Consider the following 22,113-nt stretch of genomic DNA (forward strand, 5'->3'; position numbering starts at 1 on the left):
TGTTGATAAATACAAGAGATTCTGCAGGCGCTGGAAATTGAGCAACACACAAAATTCTGCGATTCAGGCAGCGTCTATGGAGGGGAGCAAGCAGCCAATGTTTTGGGCCAAAGCCCTTCATCAGGACTGGAAAGGGAGGGAGGATAAGAAGGTGCGGGGAGGAGGATACACACTGGAAAGTGATAGGGGAGACCAGGTGAAGGGAGAAGGTGAGTTGTTGGGGGGGAGGGGGATGAAGTACCTGCAAACGATAGGTGAAAGTGGAAAAGGGCTGAAGGAGAGGGACGGTGGACCATGGAAGTTAATGAATTCTGCACCTTTTTCGAGCCGGGTGAAGAATAACAGTTACGATGCAATATTCCAGTTGTGACACAAATGACCCAAACCAGTCCATAGGACAGTCGCACCTGCTGCGCAGGGTGACTCTGTGGTGCATTGGCCTTCATCAATCGTGGGATTGAGTTTAAGAGCCAAAAGGAAATGTTGCAGCTATATAGGACCCCGGTCAGACCCCACTTGGAGTACTGTGCTCAGTTCTGTCCGCCTTACTATAGGAAGGACGTGGAAACCATAGTAAGGATGCAGAGGAGATTTACAAGGATGTTGCCTGGATTGGGGAGCAGGCCTCATGAGAATAGGTTGAGTGAACTCAGCCTTTTCTCCTTAGAGCGACAGAGGATGAGAGGTGTACAAGATAATGAGAGGCATTGATCGTGTAGATAGTCAGAGGCTTTTTCCCAGGGCTGAAATGGCTAGCATGAGAGGGCACAGTTTTAAGGTGCTTGGAAGTAGGTACAGAGGAGATGACAGGGGTAAGTTTTTTTATGCAGAGAGTGGTGAGTGCGTGAAATGGGCTGCCAGCAGCGGTGGAGGTGGAAACGATAGGGTCTTTTAAGAGACTCCTGGGTGGCTACATAGAGCTTAGAAAATAGAGGGCTATGGGTAAGTCTAGGTAGTTCTCAGGTAAGGACCTGTTCTGCACAGCTTTGTGCGCCAGAAGGGCCTGTATTGTGCTGTAGGCTTTCTATGTTTCTTTGTACTTCCATGGCTTCTATTTAAGAGTCCCAAACTGCTATAATCTTTGCTAGCTACCCTCACAAAATGCCTTTTCACTTTCAGGGATTTGTACATGCATACAACCAGGATCCTCTCTTTCTGCACATCCTCTGGGAGCTTACCAGTGTTACGAACTCCGTAACTGAGTCACTTACCAGCAAAGATAGATATGTCTGCTGAAGTCTGATGGTACTATTTTTAAACATTTTTATTTATAAAGGGGCACAAAAGTAAGGTTAATACAAACATTCAGCTAATATAAGTCGTCACTACTCAATCTACAGCACAGGTATAGTAATAATCAATCAGAAATAAGCTCTATCGTTGTCTAGGGGATAATACTAAGTCCAATTGAAATATAAAGAGTCACTCAGAAGTCTGCAGGCTTTTCCCTTTTGGGAACCGCTGGGGTTTCACGTTGTGGAGAGAGAGAAATGGTTGAGAAAGGATAAACACTTGCCCGTTGTCTTTACGGAGCAAATCCTTGGAATCAGGGGAGCAGGCTTCCCCGTTGTTAGTTAAAAGCGGTCTTCCGTTGGTTCCAGCCACAGATTCAAAATTCGGAATCTAACGCACGTGGCTTCCTTCAAAATGGCTTCCCGCTCCCACGGGAATCGGTATCGTGCTTCCTTGGTGTCTCCTTGGTGCGTCTGAGGGTTGTCCCCCCCCCAGACCCTCCTTTATACTTCTTCATGGGATCGCAGGTGTCAATCAGGTTGCAGGTGATGCGATCTCCCTCTCAACCAGCCCACTTTGCCCGAGGGCTTTTCACATGGTCTCCATGAGACAATAGTCAATGTCGCCTTTTTTTTCATCCCTATGGAAACGCGAACTTCCGCACGTCTCTCTCTTGGGTCAGTGACCCCCCCCCCCCCCTTCACTAGCGCCCTTGCGATTCTCACAAGGGAGGGGGCTGGGATCATAACACCAGCCAGAGGTTACATCCACCAAGCGGCCATCCTGTAAAGTCCTTTTTAAAGCCTTACATATGTTTCAGCAAGATCAATTCTTATGTCTTCAAACCTACAATGAATATATTGTACACCCATCCAATTCAAGGTCTATTTATTGGGCAATGTCCTCATCTGAAGTGCCATTCCAGAGAATCGCCTAACACCAGTTTTAGAGCAAGGAGGTTAGGCTCTGTGCAAGGCTATCTGCACTATGCAGTGAAATGGAAACACCGTTCAGTCTGGTCAAATAAACTGTGGGTAAAGAATGCATGTTTTCTCCAGGAACACAAAGATTTCAGATTAAGTAGCCAAAAGCACAATGTGGGAGGAGAAGTAGGGCAGCTACACAGTTGGATGAGAGGCAGGGCTAGGTATGGATATGCATCTGGGTGAACCACATTATGAGGGAACAAAACTCGAACATGCCACACAAAAACTGATTCAATTAAGGCCCAGGAAATTAATTCAAAGAGTTTTAAATAAATAATAGCATAAAGCAATGGGGTGATAAGCCAATTGCATAATTTAAGCAAAAATTAAAATGATCCAATAAGAAAACAATGGCCGGAGAGCAAAGATAACATTAACGAACCAGAATAAATTGAAACATAGTGATAATGGAAAAAGGAAGCAGAATTAATAAACGTTAAGCATAACAAAGCTATAAACCAGAACTGTAACAATGAAAATACAACGTAAACATTGTTTGAAGGTGAACCATTTTCAATCCTAGATCACATAATTCAGAGCTTTCAAATACCAACGGATTTAGTATTCTCTCAGAAAAGGAATTCAATTAACTAAGGTTCAGTGAAATGAAATGTTCTAAGTATGAAACATTCAGCTACAAAACAACATGAAAAAGAATCGCAGACCCTTGAGATGTGATGGTAGATGAACATGGGATCGTTTCTACTCCATCTGCTTCCACCTTCTTGTTCCTTTGTATACCAGGACTACAGACTGGCATTTCTCCATTCAATCGATCCTGTAGCACATTTTCTCTGTTGAGGTTGATCTCAGAGTATGGGCAACCTAATGCACTACAAAGGAAAACCATTTCTTACTGGTGAACAGCATAATCCCTCTCTTTGCAATGATAAAGAAAGGTGCCAAACTTTAATAATCCCAAAATTTCTTACTATAATCAGCTTTAAACACTATAAAGATACAATTCAGTGATCCAATGAGTTAGAACCATGGTTAATTCACTTTTGAGAATTGGGGATTAAATTCATTTCTTTTATCAGTTTCACTTGAATTCAATACTGCTGGCTGTACAGGAACTACACCTTTAACATATTTTCTATGGGCAGTTGATCCATCAATGCAATAATATTGATGAATAATATTGAGAAACAAGTTTGCAAGTGCTGGAATCTGGAGCACTTAATGGATTCAGCATCTGCAAAAGCAAGAAGGATGCATCAAAGTTTTGGGTCTACATTCTGCGATGGGGTTGGGGGGAGGGGTGTGAACACATCGCTGACGTGTTTTCTCTGATGCAGAGGAGGACGCTGAGCTTAGAAAGGGTGCACGTGAATCTCTGCTTCAGGAAGGATTGTTTAGGTCTCCAAATGCTGGTGAGCTGAAAGGACAAGTATTGCACCTTCTGTGTTTGCAAGGATAAGTGCCAGGGAACAGGATGGAGTGGGTGGGAATGGATGGGTGAGGAATCAGAGAGAATATACCCTGAAGTTGGGGAATGAGGAAGATGTGATTGGTAACGGGACCTGGTGGGAATTGATGGATGGGAACTGGAGTGATAGGGCTGAGGATGGGGCAGTTGGTATACAAGTAGATGCAGTGTGTAGTGAGACTGTGAGGATTGACAGACAGACAGACATACTTTATTAATCCCGAGGGAAATTGGGTTTTGTTACAGTTGCACCAACCAAGAATAGAGTAGAAATATAACAAAATAAAACCAGAAATAATTAAATGATAATAAGTAAATTATGCCAAGTGGAAATAAGTCCAGGACCAGCCTATTGGCTCAGGGTGTCTGACACTCCGAGGGAGGAGTTGCAAAGTTTGATGGCCACAGGCAGGAATGACTTCCTATGACGCTCAGTGTTGCATCTCGGTGGAATGAGTCTCTGGCTGAATGTACTCCTGTGCCTAACCAGTACATTATGGAGTGGATGGGAGTCATTGTCCAAGATGGCATGCAACTTTGACAGCATCCTCTTTTCAGGCACCACCGTCAGAGAGTCCAGTTCCACCCCCACAACATCATTGGCCTTATGAATGAGTTTGTTGATTCCGTTGGTGTCTGCTACCCTCAGCCTGCTGCCCCAGCACACAACAGCAAACATGATAGCACTGGCCACCACAGACAGGCAGATGATAGGACAAAATTGCAGTCAATGGGATGAGGTGAAGTGTAACATAGGGCAAAAAAAAAAACCTGAGAGGAATGATGAATGCAGGACTGAAGGTGTTATATTTGAATGCACGCAGCATACAAAATATGGTAGATGATCTCGTAGCATAATTAGAGGTTGGCAGATATGACGCCGTGGGCATGACTGAGTCGGGGCTGAAAGAAGATTATAGTTGGGAGCTTATCATCCAAGGATACACATTGTATCAAAAGCACAGGTAGGGAGGCAGAGGCTGGAGTGCCTCTGTTGGTAAAAATTGCAAACAAATCTGTAGAAAGAGATGACAATAGATCAGAAGATGCTGATCCTTGTGGACAGAGTTAAGACACTGCAAGGGTAAAAAGACCCCAATGGGAATTATAAACAGGCCTTCCAGCAGTAGCCAGGATATGGGATATAAATTACAATGGTAGATAGAAAAAATGTGCAAAAAGTGAAATGTTATGATAATCACGGAGGATTTCAATATGCAGGTACAGAAAATCAGGTTGATACTGGATCCTAAGAGATGGAATTTGCAGAATGCCTAAGAGATAGCTTTTTTTAAAAGAGCAGCTTGTGGTTGAGTCCACTAGGAGAAAGGCAATTCTGGATTGGGCATTGAGTAATGAACCAGGATTGGTGAGGGAGCTTAAGGTTAAGGAACACTGAGGAGGTGTGATCCTAATATGATAGAATTCACCCTGCAATTTGAGAGGGAGAAGATAAGGTCAGGTGTATCAGTATTACAATGGAGTAAAGAAAATTACAGAGACATGAAAGAGAAGCTGGCCGAAGTTGATTGGAAGGGGACACTAGCAGGGTTGACGATAGATCAGCAATGGCTGGAGTTTCTGGAGGCAATCCTAAGTGGAGAGAAAATTAAAAAATTTGAGGTGCAAAGGGACTTGGGAGTGCTTGTGCAGGATTCCCTAAAGGTTAATTTTCAGGTTCAATCAGTGGCGAAGAAGGCAAATGCAACGTTAGCATTCATTTCAAGATGCCTGGAGTACAAAATCAAGGATGTAATGTTAAGACATTATAAAGAACAGGTGAGGCCTCACTTGTAGCATGGTGAGTATGGCCCCTTATCTGAGAAAGGATGTGCTGAAACTGGAGAGGGTTCAAAGGAGGTTCACAAAAATGATTCCAGGATTGAATGGCTTGTCATATGAAGAGTGTTTGATGGCTCTGGGCCGGTATTCACTGGAATTCAAAAGAATGAGGAGTGACCCAATTGAAACTTATCAAATGTTGAAAGGCCTTGATAGAGTGAATGTGGAGAGGATGTTTCCTGTGGCAGGAGAGTCGAGGACCAGAAGACAAAAGGCTCAAAATAGAGGGGCATCATTTTAGAATAGAGATGAGGAGGGATTTCTTTAGCTAGAGAGTGGGTGAATTAGTTGCCACAGATGGCTATGGAGGCCAAATGTTTGTGCATATTTACATCAGAGGTTGATAGATTCTTGATAAGTCAGGGCATGAAGGGATACGGGGGGGGGGGGGGGGGCAGGAGATTGGGGCTGAGAAGGAAAATGGATCAGCCATGATGAAATGGCGGAGCAGACTCGATATCTTATATATCTTATGGTCTTAATTCAGAAGGTGCCGGATCAGTACATCCCAAAGAAGAACTATTCTAAAAGGTAGGATCATGCAACCATGGCTAACAAGGGAAGTTAGGAACAACATAAAAGCAAATTAGAGGGCAAATAATATAGAAAAAAAGTAGGAAGTTAGAGGATTGAGAAGCTTTTAAAAACCGATGGAAGGCAACTGAAAGAGCCATAAGGAGAAAAAAATAAATAATATAAACTAATATAAAAGCAGATACCAAAAGTTTTTATCAGATATATAAAAATTAAAAAAACAGCGAGAGTCAATAATGGACTGCTGTAAAACGATGCTGAAGAGGTAATAATGGGGGACAAAGAAATAGCAGACAAACTTAAGTATTTTGCTTCAGTATTCAATGTGAAAGACACTAGCAGTGTGCCAGAATTTCGAGAGGGTCTGGGGGCAGAAGTGAGTGCAGTTGCTAGTACGGAGGAGAAGGTGCTTGGGAAGCTGAAAAGCCTGGAAGTAGGTACGTAGAAAGCAGATAAGTCATCTGGACCAGATGGACTACACCCCAGGGTTCTGAAAGAGATGGCTAAAGAGATTGAGGAGGCATTAGTAATGATCTTTTAAGAATCACGAGCTTCAAGAAGGGAGGGAGGTAGAAGAAAGGTAAACTATAGGCCAGTTAGCCTATAGTGGTTGGGAAGATGTTAGAGTCCTTCATTAAGGATGAGGTTTTGAGGTACTTGGAGACACGTGATAAAATAGGTCAAAGCAAACATGGTTTCCTTAAGGGGAAAATCTTTCCTGGTAAATCTACTGGAACTCTGAGGAAATAACAAGCAGGATAGACAAAGGATAGTCAGTGGATGTTATTTACTTGGATTTTCATAAGGCCTTTGACAAGGTGCTGCATATGAAGCTGTTTAACAAGATAAGAGCACATGGTATTACAGGAAAGATACTAGCACGGTTAGAGCATTGGCTGATTGGCAGGAGGTAAAGAGTGGGAATAAAGGGGGCCTTTTCTGGTTGGCTGCCAGTGAAAAGTGGTGTTCTGTGGTAATCGCTATTGGGACCACTTCTCTTCATGTTATATGGAACCAAGGATTCTGCAGAAAGACTTGGACCAGGAGAATGTACAAAGAAGTGGCAGATGGAATATAATGCAGGGGAAGTGCATGGCACGTACTTTGGCAGAAGAAATAAAGGCAGAGATTATTTTCTAAATGGGGAGAAAAATTCAAAAAGCAATAGTGCAAAGGGTCATTGGAGTCCCCAAAAGTGTACTAGCAGGCTGAATCGAAAGGAAGGAAGGCACTCTGAGGGGACTAGAATACAAGAGCAAGGGTGTAATGCTGAGGTTTTGTAAGGCATTTGTCAAGTTGCATTTGGAGTATTGTGAGCAATTTTGGTCCCCTTATCTGAGAAAAGGAGTGTCAACATCGGAGAGGGTTCAGTAGAGGTTCGCAAGAATGATTCCAAGAATGAAAGGGTTAATGTACAAGGAAGATTTGATGGCTCTGGGCCTGTACTCACTGGAGTTTAGAGGAATGAGGGGGATGTCACTGAAACCTAGTGAATATTGAAAAGCCGAGATAGAATGGATGTAGAGAGGATGTTTCCTACAGTATGAGGGTCTAGGACTAGAGGGCAGAGCCTCAGAATGAGAGGGTGTCGTTTATAATAGAGATGAGGGGGAATTTTCTTTAGCCAGAAGGTGGTGGATCCGTGGAACTCATTGTCATGGGAGAATGTGGGCGCAAAGTCATTGGGTAGATTTCAAGTGGAGGTTGACAGGTGCTTGATTAGGTGGTAGAGGAATGGAGAAAATGTGTGTGAGGGCAGAAGGGACGTCTCATTTCTGGAAAAAAGGCATCACGTCAGAAACTCCAGAGCAGAAAGTACAGATGTGATGGTGGTGGAGAAATAGATGAGAGGGAGGAGATTTAGTCGAGCTCGCTGTAAGAGTCAGTGGAATTTTAGTAGATACTGGTAGAGAGTTTGTCTCTAGAGAGGGAAATAAAAAATATCTGAGAAGTCCACAAGGAAGTTAGTGGCATGACAAAGGCAAGAAAGTCACGTCCTGCACAAGTGCAGGCAGCAGCAACAATGCGGTCTTTCTTCCTCAGAAAGCTGAAACAGGCCAAACTCCCACAAAAGCTGTGCTCAACTTCTACAGAAGCACAACTGAAACCATCCTGACCAACAGCGCCACAGTGTGGTGTGCCAGCTGAACAGCTGCTGAGCAGCAAGACCTGCATCGATCGCGTGGTGAAGGCGGCCCAGCGAACTGTCAGGATGGAGTTCCCAAGACTGGACACCATCTTTTCCAGCAGACTCAGGAGGAAAGCAATCAGCATAACCAGAGACACCACACGCCCTGGCCACTCCCTGTTTGACCCGCTGGCGTCCAGCAAAAGGTTCAGGACACTAAAAGCCAGAACAAATAGACTGAGGAACAGCTTCTACCCCAGAGCTGTAGCCTCCATCACACCACTCCCACAGAACAATGACTGAAACTGTGAACACACACAAGGACTCAAATACTCGCACTGACGGCACTTTGTGCATTACTGTGATATTCTGGTGCTGCTACAACTTATTTTCTGCTACTTAACTATTTAACACTGTTTTTCTATTGCTGTCTTGTTTTTATCTACTGCTTTATTTAATTGCCTGAGAGGAAGCCAAACAGAGTTTCATTGTATCTATGTATAATGACAATAAAGATCATTCATTCATTAATTCATTCACAGATGCAGCAGAGGAGGAGTTTGGGGTGGGGTTCTGGTATCTTTTGGGGAGGAGGGTGAAGGAAATGGCAGAAAGAATGTGTCTGTGTGTTTGTGTTCCTTGGTGGTATGATCTACCCACATCAGACTTGCAACATCAGGGCTGGGAATTGTTCAGGGGGACCGCTTAAAAATTGCACAGCTGCAGTAAAGCAACTGCTTCTGGGTGACCAGTAACAGACGTGTTCTGGATCAATGTGTCTCAAATTTCTCCTGATAATACTCTCGAGTGAGCATTGCAGTCACAAAGTCATCCAGTAAATAGTTCATCTGCACAAGTGTCAACTGCAGCAGGAGACACTTAGTCAGATTTGCAGAGCGGCACAACTCAACCTGAAAAAACACAAAACTGTGTTATACGCTGGGAGCTAGGGGTGGAAAGGTGGTTGGTTGTGGGTGAATGGTATGGCAAAAATGAATAAATAAATAAATGGAGATAATTGTATTTCATATGTGTAAGACTGACTAAATTATTGCCATGGCAATAAAGATCTTGGCATAAAATTATGCACCAGAGCAAACAGTACCTGTAACAAGATCCCACATAGTTAAGTTTAACTATATTTCTTAAGCTGTCCTATGTACTACACTTTAGAGTTACAGGAACAGTGGAGCTCTGGAAAGGGTTACAGAAAACAGACTGCTGTGTAGATCAAGGAATCTTTTTTCAAAAATATAAAGCACAAATGTTCTCCTCAGAAATAAGAGTTCATTAGTCCAAGAGTTGAAAGTCTGGATTTAATGCTCTTGGAATTGATATAAATGTCAACATTAACTGGCTAACATTATCAAAACTAATTTTAGAGATTCTTTAATTGCCTGCTGAAGCACCTTTGGTACTCCTTGCAAAATCAGCATGATCTGGAGATACAGTTAAGATATGAACTTCTAATGCTCCTGTCTAATCAAGGCTCCTGGCTACCAGGATACACAAATGCCATCTCCGATACAACAGCGCCATCTGCTGCCTTCCATGCCACAGTTCATTTGTGCTTGTCTTGGTCTCGTCCCATCCAAAAGCTTGCGTTTCCTGCGGAGCCTTGTGAAATTCCAGTTGAAGACTATTGTTAATCTCAGGCATCTGAAGAGGGTATCATGTGCACCGCCATTTCTAACACTATTGTAATAGATATTCAGACTAGGAGATGTTAATATACCAACACAGATATCTGAACAACCTTAAAGGAAACCGGCTTCTGACAGCAAATTATATTTTTTCCCAAACAATTCTTCTTGCTTAAACCATGTTCTCTTATTACAATGCAACCCGGGGCTACTGTGTACATAGCCTAGTAACTGCTGATAAAGTTTGAATCCCATTTGTTTGGAAAAGTAGCTTGAAATATCTAATTTTTATTTACTCTCTGGATCTTCACTTGATTGATATTACTACCCTCTTGAACTTGCCAATTGTCCTCAGTTGCGCACAGAACTCAGCTTCACACCACAGCTTCAGAACTGCCATTTATCTTTTTATTTTCCCAAGTCAATGTATCAAATTACATTAATTTTCCTACTGTAAATAGTCCAAACTAAATCAAAATCATGAGTGTGCTCCAAAAATTAAAGGTAGTATACGTGCATGCATTTTTATATATTTTTTGGGATGATATTGCTTTAATCACCATGCAGTTCAATTGATCATTTACATTGCCCCATTAACATTTGTTTTCCTTTTCAATAGATGTGCAAATAAAACTAAGGCTATATAAGGCTACATTTTAATTCCACGTCCCATTCCCATTCTGATATGTCTATCCATGGCCTCCTCTACTGTCAAGATGAAGCCACACTCAGGTTGGAGGAACAACACCTTATATACTGGCTGGGTAGCCTCCAACCTGAAGGCATGAACATTGACTTCTCTAAATTCTGTTAATGCCCCTCCTCCCCTCCTTACCCCCATCCCTGATATATTTATTTTCCCCCCTCTTTTTCCCCCCTCTCTCTCTGCCCATTCTCCATCTCCCTCTGGTGCTCCCCTCCCCCTTTCTTTCTCCCGAGGCCTCCCGTCCCATGATCCTTTCCCTTCTCCAGCTGTGTATCCCTTTTGCCAATCACCTTTCCAACTCTCAGCTTCACCCCACCCCCTCCAATCTTCCCCTATCATTTCGCATTTCCCCTTCCCCTCCTACTTTCAAATCTCTTACTATCTTTCTTTTCAGTTAGCCCTGACGAAGGGTCTTGGCCAGAAACGTCAACAGTGCTTCTCCCTATAGATGCTGCCTGGCCTGCTGTGTTCCACCAGCATTTTGTGTGTGTTGCTTGAATTTCCAGCATCTGCAGATTTCCTCGTGTAAGGCTATATAGTAAACTTTTTGAAAGGAATTATTCTAAGATGTGTTCCACTCTGTAGGCAGTTATAGGTTCATAGTCATACAGTACAGAAAGCCTGACTGGTCCACGTTGACCAAAACTCCCAGCAAAGTTGGCCCTATCTGCCCACATTTGCCCCATATCCCTCTCACTTTCAACCTGTGCCCACTAATTCTTGATTTCCCCCAACCAATGGAAAAAGACTGCACTGACCACCCCGCCCCCCCATTCTCCTACATCATCACCACCATGTCGCATGACTTGGCCGATCATGGTTCCAGGACTATGATCGTTCTTGGCAAATTTTTCTACAGGAGTGGTTTGCCATTGCCTTCCTCTGGGCAGTGTCTTTACAAGACAGGTGACCCCAGCCATCATCAATACTCCTTAAAGATTGTCTGCCTGGCGTCAGTGGTTGCATAACCAGGACTTGTGATATGCACCAGCTGCTCATATGACCGCCCACCACCTGCTCCCACGGCTCCACGTGACCCTGATCGGGGGCTAAGCAGGTGCTACACCTTGCCCAAGAGTGACCTGCAGGCTACTGGAGGGAAGGAGCCCCTTACACCACTTTTGATTGAGACCTAGCTCCACCCCACCAACCCTATTCTCCTACGCTGTAATGAAAAAATTCCCAGGCTGCTTAATCTCCCTCTATATCTCCGTCCTTTGAGTCCCAAGAACATTCTCCAATTTTCTCTGCATTCTCTCCACCTTAACAGCATCTTTTCAGCTGAATAGCATCTTTCTTATGGGAGGTGACCAAAACTGAACATAATATTCCAAATATGGCCTCACCCGCATCTTGTACATTTCTACATTTTTGATACAGTTTCAAAGTAAAAAATCCCATAGATAATGCAAATCTGCTTACAATCTGCACTTTAAAAAAAAAGACTGTAAGAGATTCCCCGCAGAATAATATAAATATAAATTTATAGCCTGGACTGGTAACTTTACATAATTATACCCCTGAAAATATTTGCGGATTGGATGCATTCAATTTTATCAAATATTACCTATGTGCATAGAAAACTAAAGCAGCTTTAAATTTGTTCATCGTTTTGAAAGCATTAATTCCTTGAAGACATACAAAATGACGTTTGTCTCTCATATGTTGTTCTGTATTACTTCACTCCTTAGACCAGTAAGAATATATTCTGCCCATTGTGAATATCGTACCTAATTTTAAGTCAGAGGAAAGAGAACAAAATCCCTTTTGAACAAAGTAAATACTTTGTATTACTGTGCACGATATAGAGAACTTCATCCTCAGGTGATAACTTTGAAGATTAATATTGCAGCAACTCTGAAGATAGTGGAGGAAAGATTCAGGAAGAGTCCTAAGTAGCCACTGATGCGCGTGAAGATAATGTGCTCAGTTAAAATCGGATCAGTCGCAGTGGAAGTAGTAGCTTGCTACTTGCTTCTTTCATTATTTGAAGCAACAGTCGAAAGACATCAGAATACCTGGCTGGGCAACTTCAAGGCTAATTATAGTCTGCTCGCCTTCCAAAATCCAATTTACACTTGTGACATACAGCTGCACAGATACCCCTTCACTGAGCAGTTCAATGGTAACACCATTGATAACATTCCATTATTGAATATATCCTCGTCAATGACTAGGTACTCAGGGTGGGAAAGCTGAGGGAAGACCTTTAGCCGTAGTCTTATGCCTGGACTGTTGCCTCCATCATGGTCTACAGATCTTTTACTCTGAACAGTTAAGCCTATACTAATGGCAGTTTAGAATGAGATGTTGATTTTATTTTAACGTGCGGCACAGAAACATAGTGGCTAGCACAACGCTTTACAGTACCAGAGCCTGCGTTCAATACTTGCCACTGTCTGTAAGGATTTGTACGTTCTCTCCATGACCGCGTGGGTTTCCTCTGGGTGTTCCAGTTTCCTCCCACATTCCAAAAACGTACCGATTGGTAGAGTAATTGGTCACTGAAAATTGTCTCATGATTAGGCTAGGGTTAAAATTGGGGGATTGCTGGGTGGCCCAACTCGAAGGGCCGGAAGGGCCTATTCCGCGCTGTATCTCAAGAAAACAGAATTCTGAGATAGTTTGACAGGGTAGGTTCAGAGAGGACATTTTTCCCCCCCAGTGGGAAGTATCTAGAAATGGGGTGCAGAGTTTCAAAATATAGGGGTCACCCACTAAAGACAGAGATGAAAAGGAATTCCTTCTCTTGAAGAGGAGTGACCATTTTGCAGCCTCTATCAGAGGAGATCTGAGGGTGCCAAATTGAAGCAGAGACAATACATTGAATAGACCCCGAGAAGAAAATATGGAAGTGGTGTTGCAACCACGATTGGATCAGTCATGGCCATATTGAATGATGCAACAGCTAACTATGCCAAGTAGCCCTTGTTTACTTTGTTCTTATGATTATTTACTTTATTGTCACCAAACAATTGATACTAGAGTGTACAATCATCACAGTGATATTTGTTTCTGCGTTTCACATTCCCTGGAGTACAAATCGAAGTAAATATAATAAAAAATTAAATTATAAATCATAATTAGAAAATAGAAAAGGGAAAGTAAGGTAGTGCAAGTCAGGTCCGTATATTTGGAAGGTGTATCTATAAAAATTAGTAAGGGTTTTAGGGGACAGGCCAAATTTCTTCAGCTTTCTCAGGAAGTAAAGGTGCTGGTGGGCCTTCTTGGCAGTGGACTCTGCTTGGTTAAACCAAGTCAGGTCATTTGTGATATTCACCCCGAGGAACTTAAAGCTTTTGACCTGTTCCACCTGCGCACCACTGATGTAAATGGGGTCGTGCGGTCCGCTACTCCTTCTGAAATCAACAACCAATTCCTTCGTCTTGCTGACGTTGAGGGATAGGTTATTGTCTTCGCACCATGCCACCAGGTTCTTAATCTCCTTTCTGTACTCAGACTCATCATTACTCAAGATACGGCCTACAATTGAGGTTTCATCAGCAAACTTATATATTGAGTTCGATGGAAACTTGGCTACACAATCATGGGTGTACAGTGAGTACAGCAGGGGGCTGTGTACACAGCCTTGTGGGGCACCGGTGCTCAAAGTGATTCTAGAGGAGAGCTTGTCCCCTATTTTTACAGCCTGGGTCCTGTCTGTGAGGAAGTTGGAGATCCAGCTGCAGATCTGAGTGCTAAGACCCAGGTTCCGGAGCTTAGGAAGCTTAGATTATCTTGAGCATTGCATATACTTTTTATTCTAATACAGTACCAAGGAAGGTATAAGTCTCTGAAAAGACAACCTGGCAGTTATTTTCCAATTCACTGTCAAGCTATCAAACAATCAAGGTTCAAGAATGTGAACAATCCCAGCCAGATATCTATCTAATCTCTCTGATGTAAACTGATCAGCAATTTATCCCTTGGTGAAGATGAAGTACTTGCTTTATTACACAAATGTGGAAATTTGCAATTAACAATACCACTTCCAATAACTGCAGAAAATAACTTCAGTTTTATAAAATTATGGCAGCCAGAGTCTGCAAGATACAAGTTAGCACAACAGCTTTAGCCATTCATGTCAGTGGTACTGTATGGGTTAGGCTTTCGTTTTTTAAAAAAAATTCTTATGCACACATGATCAATTTCAAAAAATATATGGAAAGTCCTATCATGATGAAAAATAAAATAATAGCAAACAATTTTCCTCAGAATTTTGATTTACAACTTATACTTAATGTGGCAAATAACAAAGTTATCAATTCCAATGGTTATCTTATTGGCTTATAATTAATTATCAGGAGTAGGCAAATCACTCTACACTCTTGATAAAAACAATACAGTGGATTCCGAGTAATTGAGACACATCGGCACCAGTATATTTGGCCCATTTAAGTGGCTGCACCATTAGCTGAAGTTTCATAGAAATAATTGAAAAGGTATAAAGAAAGACAAACTACAGTTTAACTGAGTAACAAATTATCTGTTTAAATGAAATACAGAACTAATTAGAAAACTACAAACACTACTACAGTACTATAATACTGTATTAATTCCTAATAGTTATTGATAATACACTGCCATGTTCTTTTGACTGACTGTGAATTAAAATCAGTGCAGACACCTAGGTCTACCTTGACAATTGCATCCTCCAAGTCTTCATTTTCATTGTAACAATGAAGACAATTGTCGATAGCTTCAAATTCTTCATAGCTCCCAATTTGTTGAAGTAGTGAAATCATTTCATTAAAGCCTCAATGGCTGAAACTGAAGTGAGCAAAACAGCTCTGGATTGTCTTACTGCTTTTTTGTCACCAACTATCAGTGACAAAATTTGCTGCTTTTTGAACACAAATACATGCAACTGAGGTTAAAATCTGTTCGCTCTAAGCACGGTGCAGTATTAAATATATTTAAGACAAGGTTGGATAGATTTTTGCATTAACGGTTATGGGGAAAAAGGCAGCGATGAGTTCATGACCAATTCAGCCAAGATCTTATTGAATAGCAAAGCAGGCTCGACGGGCCAGATGGCCTACTCCTGCTCCAATTTCTTATGATCTTATGTTTTAGTTAGAAACTGTTTAGCAAGTCTCCTACCCTAATTAAATGGCATAGTGTCCCAAATAAATGAAGGTAATTTCTCGATTAGTTTTTTGTATTTTTAACAGTTGTCTCAAATAAGCAGTTGCCTCAGTTAACTGAAGGCCCAATTAACCGGAATCCACTGTATTATGATGTCAAATCCCATTTCAGAGATGGGACAGGGGTAAGCAAATGTTCCACATCAGTGGGATCCAAAGTTGCTACAAGAATCTAGCTCAGATTCCCCCAACATAATAATGAGGAAATCAACTTCGATCCTGTGCTAGACAGAACTGGCAAAGGATGCAAGACCCACTGGTTTCAATGGGGAATTTCAATATTCAAAGCCTTCAGGATAGGAGGCAATGGGAAACAGTCTGTTTCATTATTTTGCTTTAGTTTCCTGTATTTATTTATAAGTGGGTTTTAAAGAAATAACCAATAGCTTAGTTCAAGATACCTTGGTCAATTTTCCTAATTTTCATTCCCGCTTTGAAAGGGAGAACACAGCTACAGCTGTGAAGATCTCTGCTGCACTTGATGATCCTGTGATCTCTGTCTCAGAGGCCAATGTTAGGCTGTCTTTAAGGCGGAAGGCCCTGATGGAGTACCTGGTAAGGCTCTGAAAACCTGTGCCAACCAACTAGCAGGAGTATTCAAGGACATTTTCAACCTCTCACTGCTATGGGCGGAAGTTCCCACTTGCTTCAAAAAGGCAACAATTATACTAGTGCCTAAGAAGAATAATGTGGGCTGCCTTAATGACCATCACCCAGTAGCATTCATATTAATAGTGATGAAATGTTTTGAGAAGCTGGGCATGACTGGACTGAACTCCTGCCGCAGCAAGGACCTGGACCCATTGCAATTTGCCTATCGCCACAATAGGTCAACAGCAGACGCAATCTCAATGGCTCTCCACACAGCTTTAGACCACCTGGACAACACAAACACCTATGTCAGGATGCTGTTCATCGGCTATAGCTCAGCATTTAACACCATAATTCCCACAATCCTGATTGAGAAGTTGCAGAACCTGGGCCTCTGTATCTCGCTCTGCAATTGGATCTTCCGAACTGGAAGACCACAATATGTGCGGATTGGTGATGACATATCCTCCTCGCTGATGATCAACACTAGCACACCCCAGGGGTGTGTTCTTAGCCCACTGCTCTACTCTCTGTATACACATGACTGTGTGGCTAGGCATAGCTCAAATACCATCTATAAATTTGCTGATGATACAACCATTGTTGGTAGAATCTCAGGTGGTGATGAGATGGCGTACAGGAGTGAGACGTGCCAACTAGTGGAGTGGTGTTGCGCAATAACATGGCACTCAACGTCAGTAAGATGAAAGAGCTGATTGTGGACTTCAGGAAGTTTAAGACAAAGGAATACATACCAATCCTCAGAGGGATCAGAAGTGGAAAGAGTGAGCAGTTTCAAGCTCCTTGGTGTCAGGATTTCTGAGGACCTAACCTGGTCCCAACATATTGATGTACTTATAAAGAAGGCAAGACAGCAGCTATACCTTATTAGGAGTTTGAAGCGATTTGGCATATCAACAAATACACTCAAAAACTTCTGTAGATGCACTGGGGAGAGCATTCTGACAGGCTGCATCACCGTCTGGTATGGAGGGGCTACTGCACAGGACTGAAAGAAGCTGTAGAAGGTTGTAAATCTAGTCAGCTCCATCTTGGATATTAGCCTACAAAGTACCCAGGACATCTTTAGGGAGCGGTGTCTCAGAAAGGTAGCGTCCATTATTAAGCACCTCCAGCATCCAGGGCATGACCTTTTCTCACCATCAGGTAGGAGGTACAGAAGCCAGAAAGCACACACTCAGCGATTCAGGAACAGCTTCTTCTCCTCTGCCATCCGATTCCTAAATGGACATTGAACCCTTGGACACTACCTCACTTTTTTTGAAATATATAGTATTTCTGCTTTTTTTACACTTTAAATCTTTTCAATATACATATACTGTATTATTATTATTACTATTTTTATTTTATTGTTTTTTCCTCTTCTTTATTAAGTATCGCATTGAACTGCTGTGGCTAAGTTAACAAATTTCACATCACATGCCGATGATAATAAACCTGATTCTGATTTGACAAACAGTGATTGGGTTATTCAAGGCTCCATTGTTGAGCAGTCAGAAATGCCCATTCTCTATAGCTACTCATATCATATTGCTCGACAAACATTTAATCAGGATGAGAGGTGACCTGAGAGCGGTATATAAGATGATGAGAGGCATTGATCATGTGGATAGTCAGAGGTTTTTTCCCAGGGCTGAAATGGTTGCCACAAGAGGACACAGGTTTAAGGTGCTGGGGAGATGTCAGGGGTAAGTTTTTTTAAAAAACGCAGAGTGGTGAGTGCGTGGAATGGGCTGCTGGCAACGGTGGTGGAGGTGGATACAATAGGGTGTTTTAAGAGACTATTGGATAGGTACATGGAGCTTAGAAAAATAGAGGGCTATGGGTAAGCCTAGTAATTTCTAAGGTAGGAACATGTTTGGCACAACTTTGTGGGCCGAAGGGCCTGTATTGTGCTGTAGGTTTTCTGTGTTTCTATGTTTCTAATTTGATTTAAGTTAGATTTGTTTATGTCAGGTCATTTGTAACCCAGGGTTATTCATCACAAGACATTTGTGGATACATATGCTTCAAATCCAGCTGCACTCACCACACACACATACCCCCCCCCCAGAAAAAAGGAGAAAAAGGGAAAATGGAGCCCAAGTTGTGAATCCCTGGGAGCACAATGCAGCCCATTAAATGTGTATGTCACTGATAAAAAGAAATACTTTGTCTAGACAATATATTCAAGACATATAAAAGATGGTTTATGAATACACTCCAGAAAATCTTCCATCTCCATCAAAGCTTCCACAACCCTGGGGCATCAGAAGTGATTAATGACCAGTCCAGTACAGTCAATGCAGAAAATACAACTCAGTGTAAGCAGGGAGCTCTCAAAACCAGCACTGAGCTAACATCCAGGTAACTTGTTTCAGTGCTGCTGTTTGAGATAAAAACAAGCTACTCAAATGCTGTGCTTCGTCAGGAAGAGAGTGACAAGGGACCTTTCACTTTCCGCCAGAGCCTCGGTTTAACAGCACACCTAAAGACAGAATGCACTGGAATGTCTGCCTGTATTTTATGCTCAGATCTCCGGAGCTCCATAAAACTAATTAAAAGATACTGTAGTATCAAATTCAACTCTGAACGCAAGAACAAAATGCATCTTTTTCAAACACTGCTCTTTTACCTGTGGTGGCCAGAATGTTTTACTCCTTTTATGTGGCCGATGCCTTTACAGCCTGGCGTAGGGCATCCGCCCTGTTCTGAGGCTTCCACCAGATCCAAAGGACCTATTTGCAATCAAAACACAAGCTGTTAATTCTCCAAACTCTGTCATATTTACTGTATTCCATTTTGCCACAGAAGGCTATTTTAGCCCAATAATTTGATACCAACTCCTAAGAGCAATCCCATTCCCTCACTAATTTACCCCGAATTCTTGCTACATCCCCATCAACCTCACTTAGATTCTAGTACTCACCTAATATCAGGGACATGTACAATGGCCAAATAAGCTATCAACCTACCCATCTTAGGTACATGGGAGCACCTGGTCAAAAGGAGAACATGAAAACTCCACTAGAACTCCTGTAGGCTGCTAGAGTCTTGAGGTCTTTTCTGTTGCCCTCAACATTTTTTAATGGTTCATAAAGCTTCGATTCAGAATGAGTTAGAATTAAGAAGGGTACAAGAATGCCTATCACTCTCATCCGTGTGGATCGGCTGCTCATTTGAATTATTTGATAGACCCTGTATTCATTTTAATGCTACACAGAGCATTAAGGCACTGTATTTTTAAAGGGAGTGAGGTCTCCACCGGTCAGGGTTGACCATGGTTATAACCATATAACAATCACAGCACGGAAACAGGTCATTCCGGCCCTCCTAGTCCGTGCCGAACTCTTAATCTCACCTAGTCCCACCTACCCGCACTCAGCCCATAACCCTCCACTCCTTTCCTGTCCATATACCTATCCAATTTTACCTTAAATGACACAACTGAACTGGCCTCTACTACTTCTACAGGAAGCTCATTCCACACAGCTATCACTCTCTGAGTAAAGAAATACCCCCTCGTGTTTCCCTTAAACTTTTGCCCCCTAACTCTCAAATCATGTCCTCTCGTTTGAATCTCCCCTACTCTCAATGGAAACAGCCTATTCATGTCAACTCTATCTATCCCTCTCAAAATTTTAAATACCTCGATCAAATCCCCCCTCAACCTTCTACGCTCCAATGAATAGAGACCTAACTTGTTCAACCTTTCTCTGTAACTTAAGTGCTGAAACCCAGGTAACATCCTAGTAAATCGTCTCTGCACTCTCTCTAATTTATTGATATCTTTCCTATAATTCGGTGACCAGAACTGAACACATATTGCATTCTAGCTGTCTGGATACGCAAGCCTGACAGTACGATATGGAGAGCAAGTTGCTGTCCATGTAGCAAGCTCCCCCTCTCCACACATTTGATAAGTTCAAAGAATGGCAGAGACCGTGAAGAATACAAACATTCTTTAAAGTTATGCCAGAAATACAAGAATTCTTAGTACCTTTGGCAAGACAGATGCGTGGAATAACTTGTCAGCTTTCAGGTGGCATTTTTGTTTAGAAATTTAATGTGCTCTTACAGCTGTTTTCAATGTGAGGTTATGCAAGTTTAACTGTCCGTATTTCTACAAGTCTTGATAAATTTGTGCTTGATCAATGATTATACACCCTGGAAAGAGGAGATAACCATGATATCTGAGGTCAAACAGTTGAATGATGGCAGTTTGAATGAAATTAACACTTGGTAGAAGATTAGTGATTAAGTCATGCAGAATACAGTAATCCAAGATCGTATTGATTGACCAGAAGGTACAGTTTACAAAGTGGTTCATTAGGCTTTTTTCCCCAGACTGAACAGATTTTTTTAACAGTGGTTTTCATTCACCAGTCATAATCTCTTTACCAGATTGAACAGCAAGTAGTTTACATTGAGGTTTTTATTTCAATTACCCCATTTTGATCTATTGTGATGGCCCGCACACACGGGACTCGAACCGCCATCGGGAGCCGCGGGCAGACACACGGTAGCACGTTTGGAACTACCCGCTCGAGGTTTTTCCGGGGAACGCCGGAGCCAGCCGTCACTAATGGCTATGACGGCTGGCCACCAAGACAGCCTCCTGTACCTCTGGGACCGACACTCCAGACGGCACTTCCTGGTAGACACCGGGGCCGAAGTCAGCGTACTCCCCCCCCCCTCGAACATGGACACTCATAACGCGGTCCCAGGCCCCGAACTCGCCGCTACAAATGGCACCAGTATTCGGACATACGGCCCGCCAACTATCTCACTGCATTTCGAGTCCAGCCGTTTCACTTGGACTTTCACATTGGCAGCAGTGTCACAGCCACTGCTAGGGGCAGATTTCCTACGCGCCAACTGCCTCCTAATCGACCTAAAAGGCTGGCGGTTGGGTCCACGCCAAGACGTTCCAGACTTTCCAGCTCGGAGAAGCCAAGCTACCGGCCGTCCACCTGGATTCCGTGACCCTCTCGGGTAACGAATTCACCAGGGTGTTGGCGGAATTACCCTCCAGTCACCCTGCAGTTCTCCATGGCCAACCCCAAGCACGGCGTGCAGCACCACATCCCCACGCAAGGACCGCTACTGCACGCCCGAGCTCGCAGGCTCCCGCCCGACAAGCTCCACCTCGCCAAGGAGGAGTGCCGTAAGATGGAAGAGATGGGAATCGTACGCCGCTCAGACAGCCCGTGGGCATCCCCGCTGCACATGGTGCCCAAATCCGCAGGAGGATGGAGGCCCTGTGGAGAATACAGAAGGCTCAATGACGCCACAACCGCCGAAAGATACCCGGTACTCCATATCCAGGACTTCTCGGCGCACCTGCACGGAATGACCATCTTCTCGAAAATCGACATCATCAGATCCCAGTGCACCCTGATGACGTGCCCAAGACAGCCCTCATCACCCCGTTCAGCTTGTTCGAATTCCTGAGGATGCCTTTCAGTCTCAAGAATGCAGCCCAAACTTTCCAAAGGCTCATGGACTCAGTGGGACGCGCCCTGGATTTTGCTTTCATTTACTTGGACAATATCCTGGTGGCCAGCAGTTCGCACCAAGAGCACGTGGCACATTTGTGCCAGCTCTGCCAACGTGTGAGCGACCACGGACTGGCAATCAATCCGGCAAAGTGCCAGTTCGGGCTGACGGAGATCGACTTCTTGGGCCACAGAGTCAACCAACATGGTGCAGTTCCCCTACCCGACAAGGTCCAGGCCATCCACCAGTTCCCCAAGCCCAGCACGGTCAAGGGCCTGCAGGAGTTCGTAGGGATGGTCAACTTTTATCATCGGTTTGTGCCGGCGGCAGCACGCATCATGAGACGCTTGTTCAGCCTGATGGCCGGCAAGGCCA

The 22,113-nt window shown here is 43.2% G+C and overlaps 1 protein-coding gene across 7 annotated transcripts in view; it reads right to left on the reverse strand.

Moving 5' to 3' along the window:
• l3mbtl3 (L3MBTL histone methyl-lysine binding protein 3) overlaps window positions 1–22,113 on the reverse strand; it is a 155,556-nt gene that overhangs the window by 57,076 nt on the left and 76,367 nt on the right. For 5 of the 7 annotated variants that reach the window (XM_073057302.1, XM_073057298.1, XM_073057300.1 and 2 more), the window contains 2 exons: window positions 18,875–18,977; window positions 2,885–3,052 (listed from right to left, as the gene is read on the reverse strand). In XM_073057302.1, coding sequence (XP_072913403.1) covers window positions 2,885–3,052; window positions 18,875–18,977 — 271 coding nt within the window. The remainder of the gene's footprint in view (window positions 1–2,884; window positions 3,053–18,874; window positions 18,978–22,113) is intronic. The other 2 variants (XM_073057304.1, XM_073057303.1) reach the window with 1 other exon arrangement.

The sequence above is a fragment of the Hemitrygon akajei genome, chromosome 9 (genome assembly GCF_048418815.1).
Source record: "Hemitrygon akajei chromosome 9, sHemAka1.3, whole genome shotgun sequence".
Taxonomy (NCBI): domain Eukaryota; kingdom Metazoa; phylum Chordata; class Chondrichthyes; order Myliobatiformes; family Dasyatidae; genus Hemitrygon; species Hemitrygon akajei.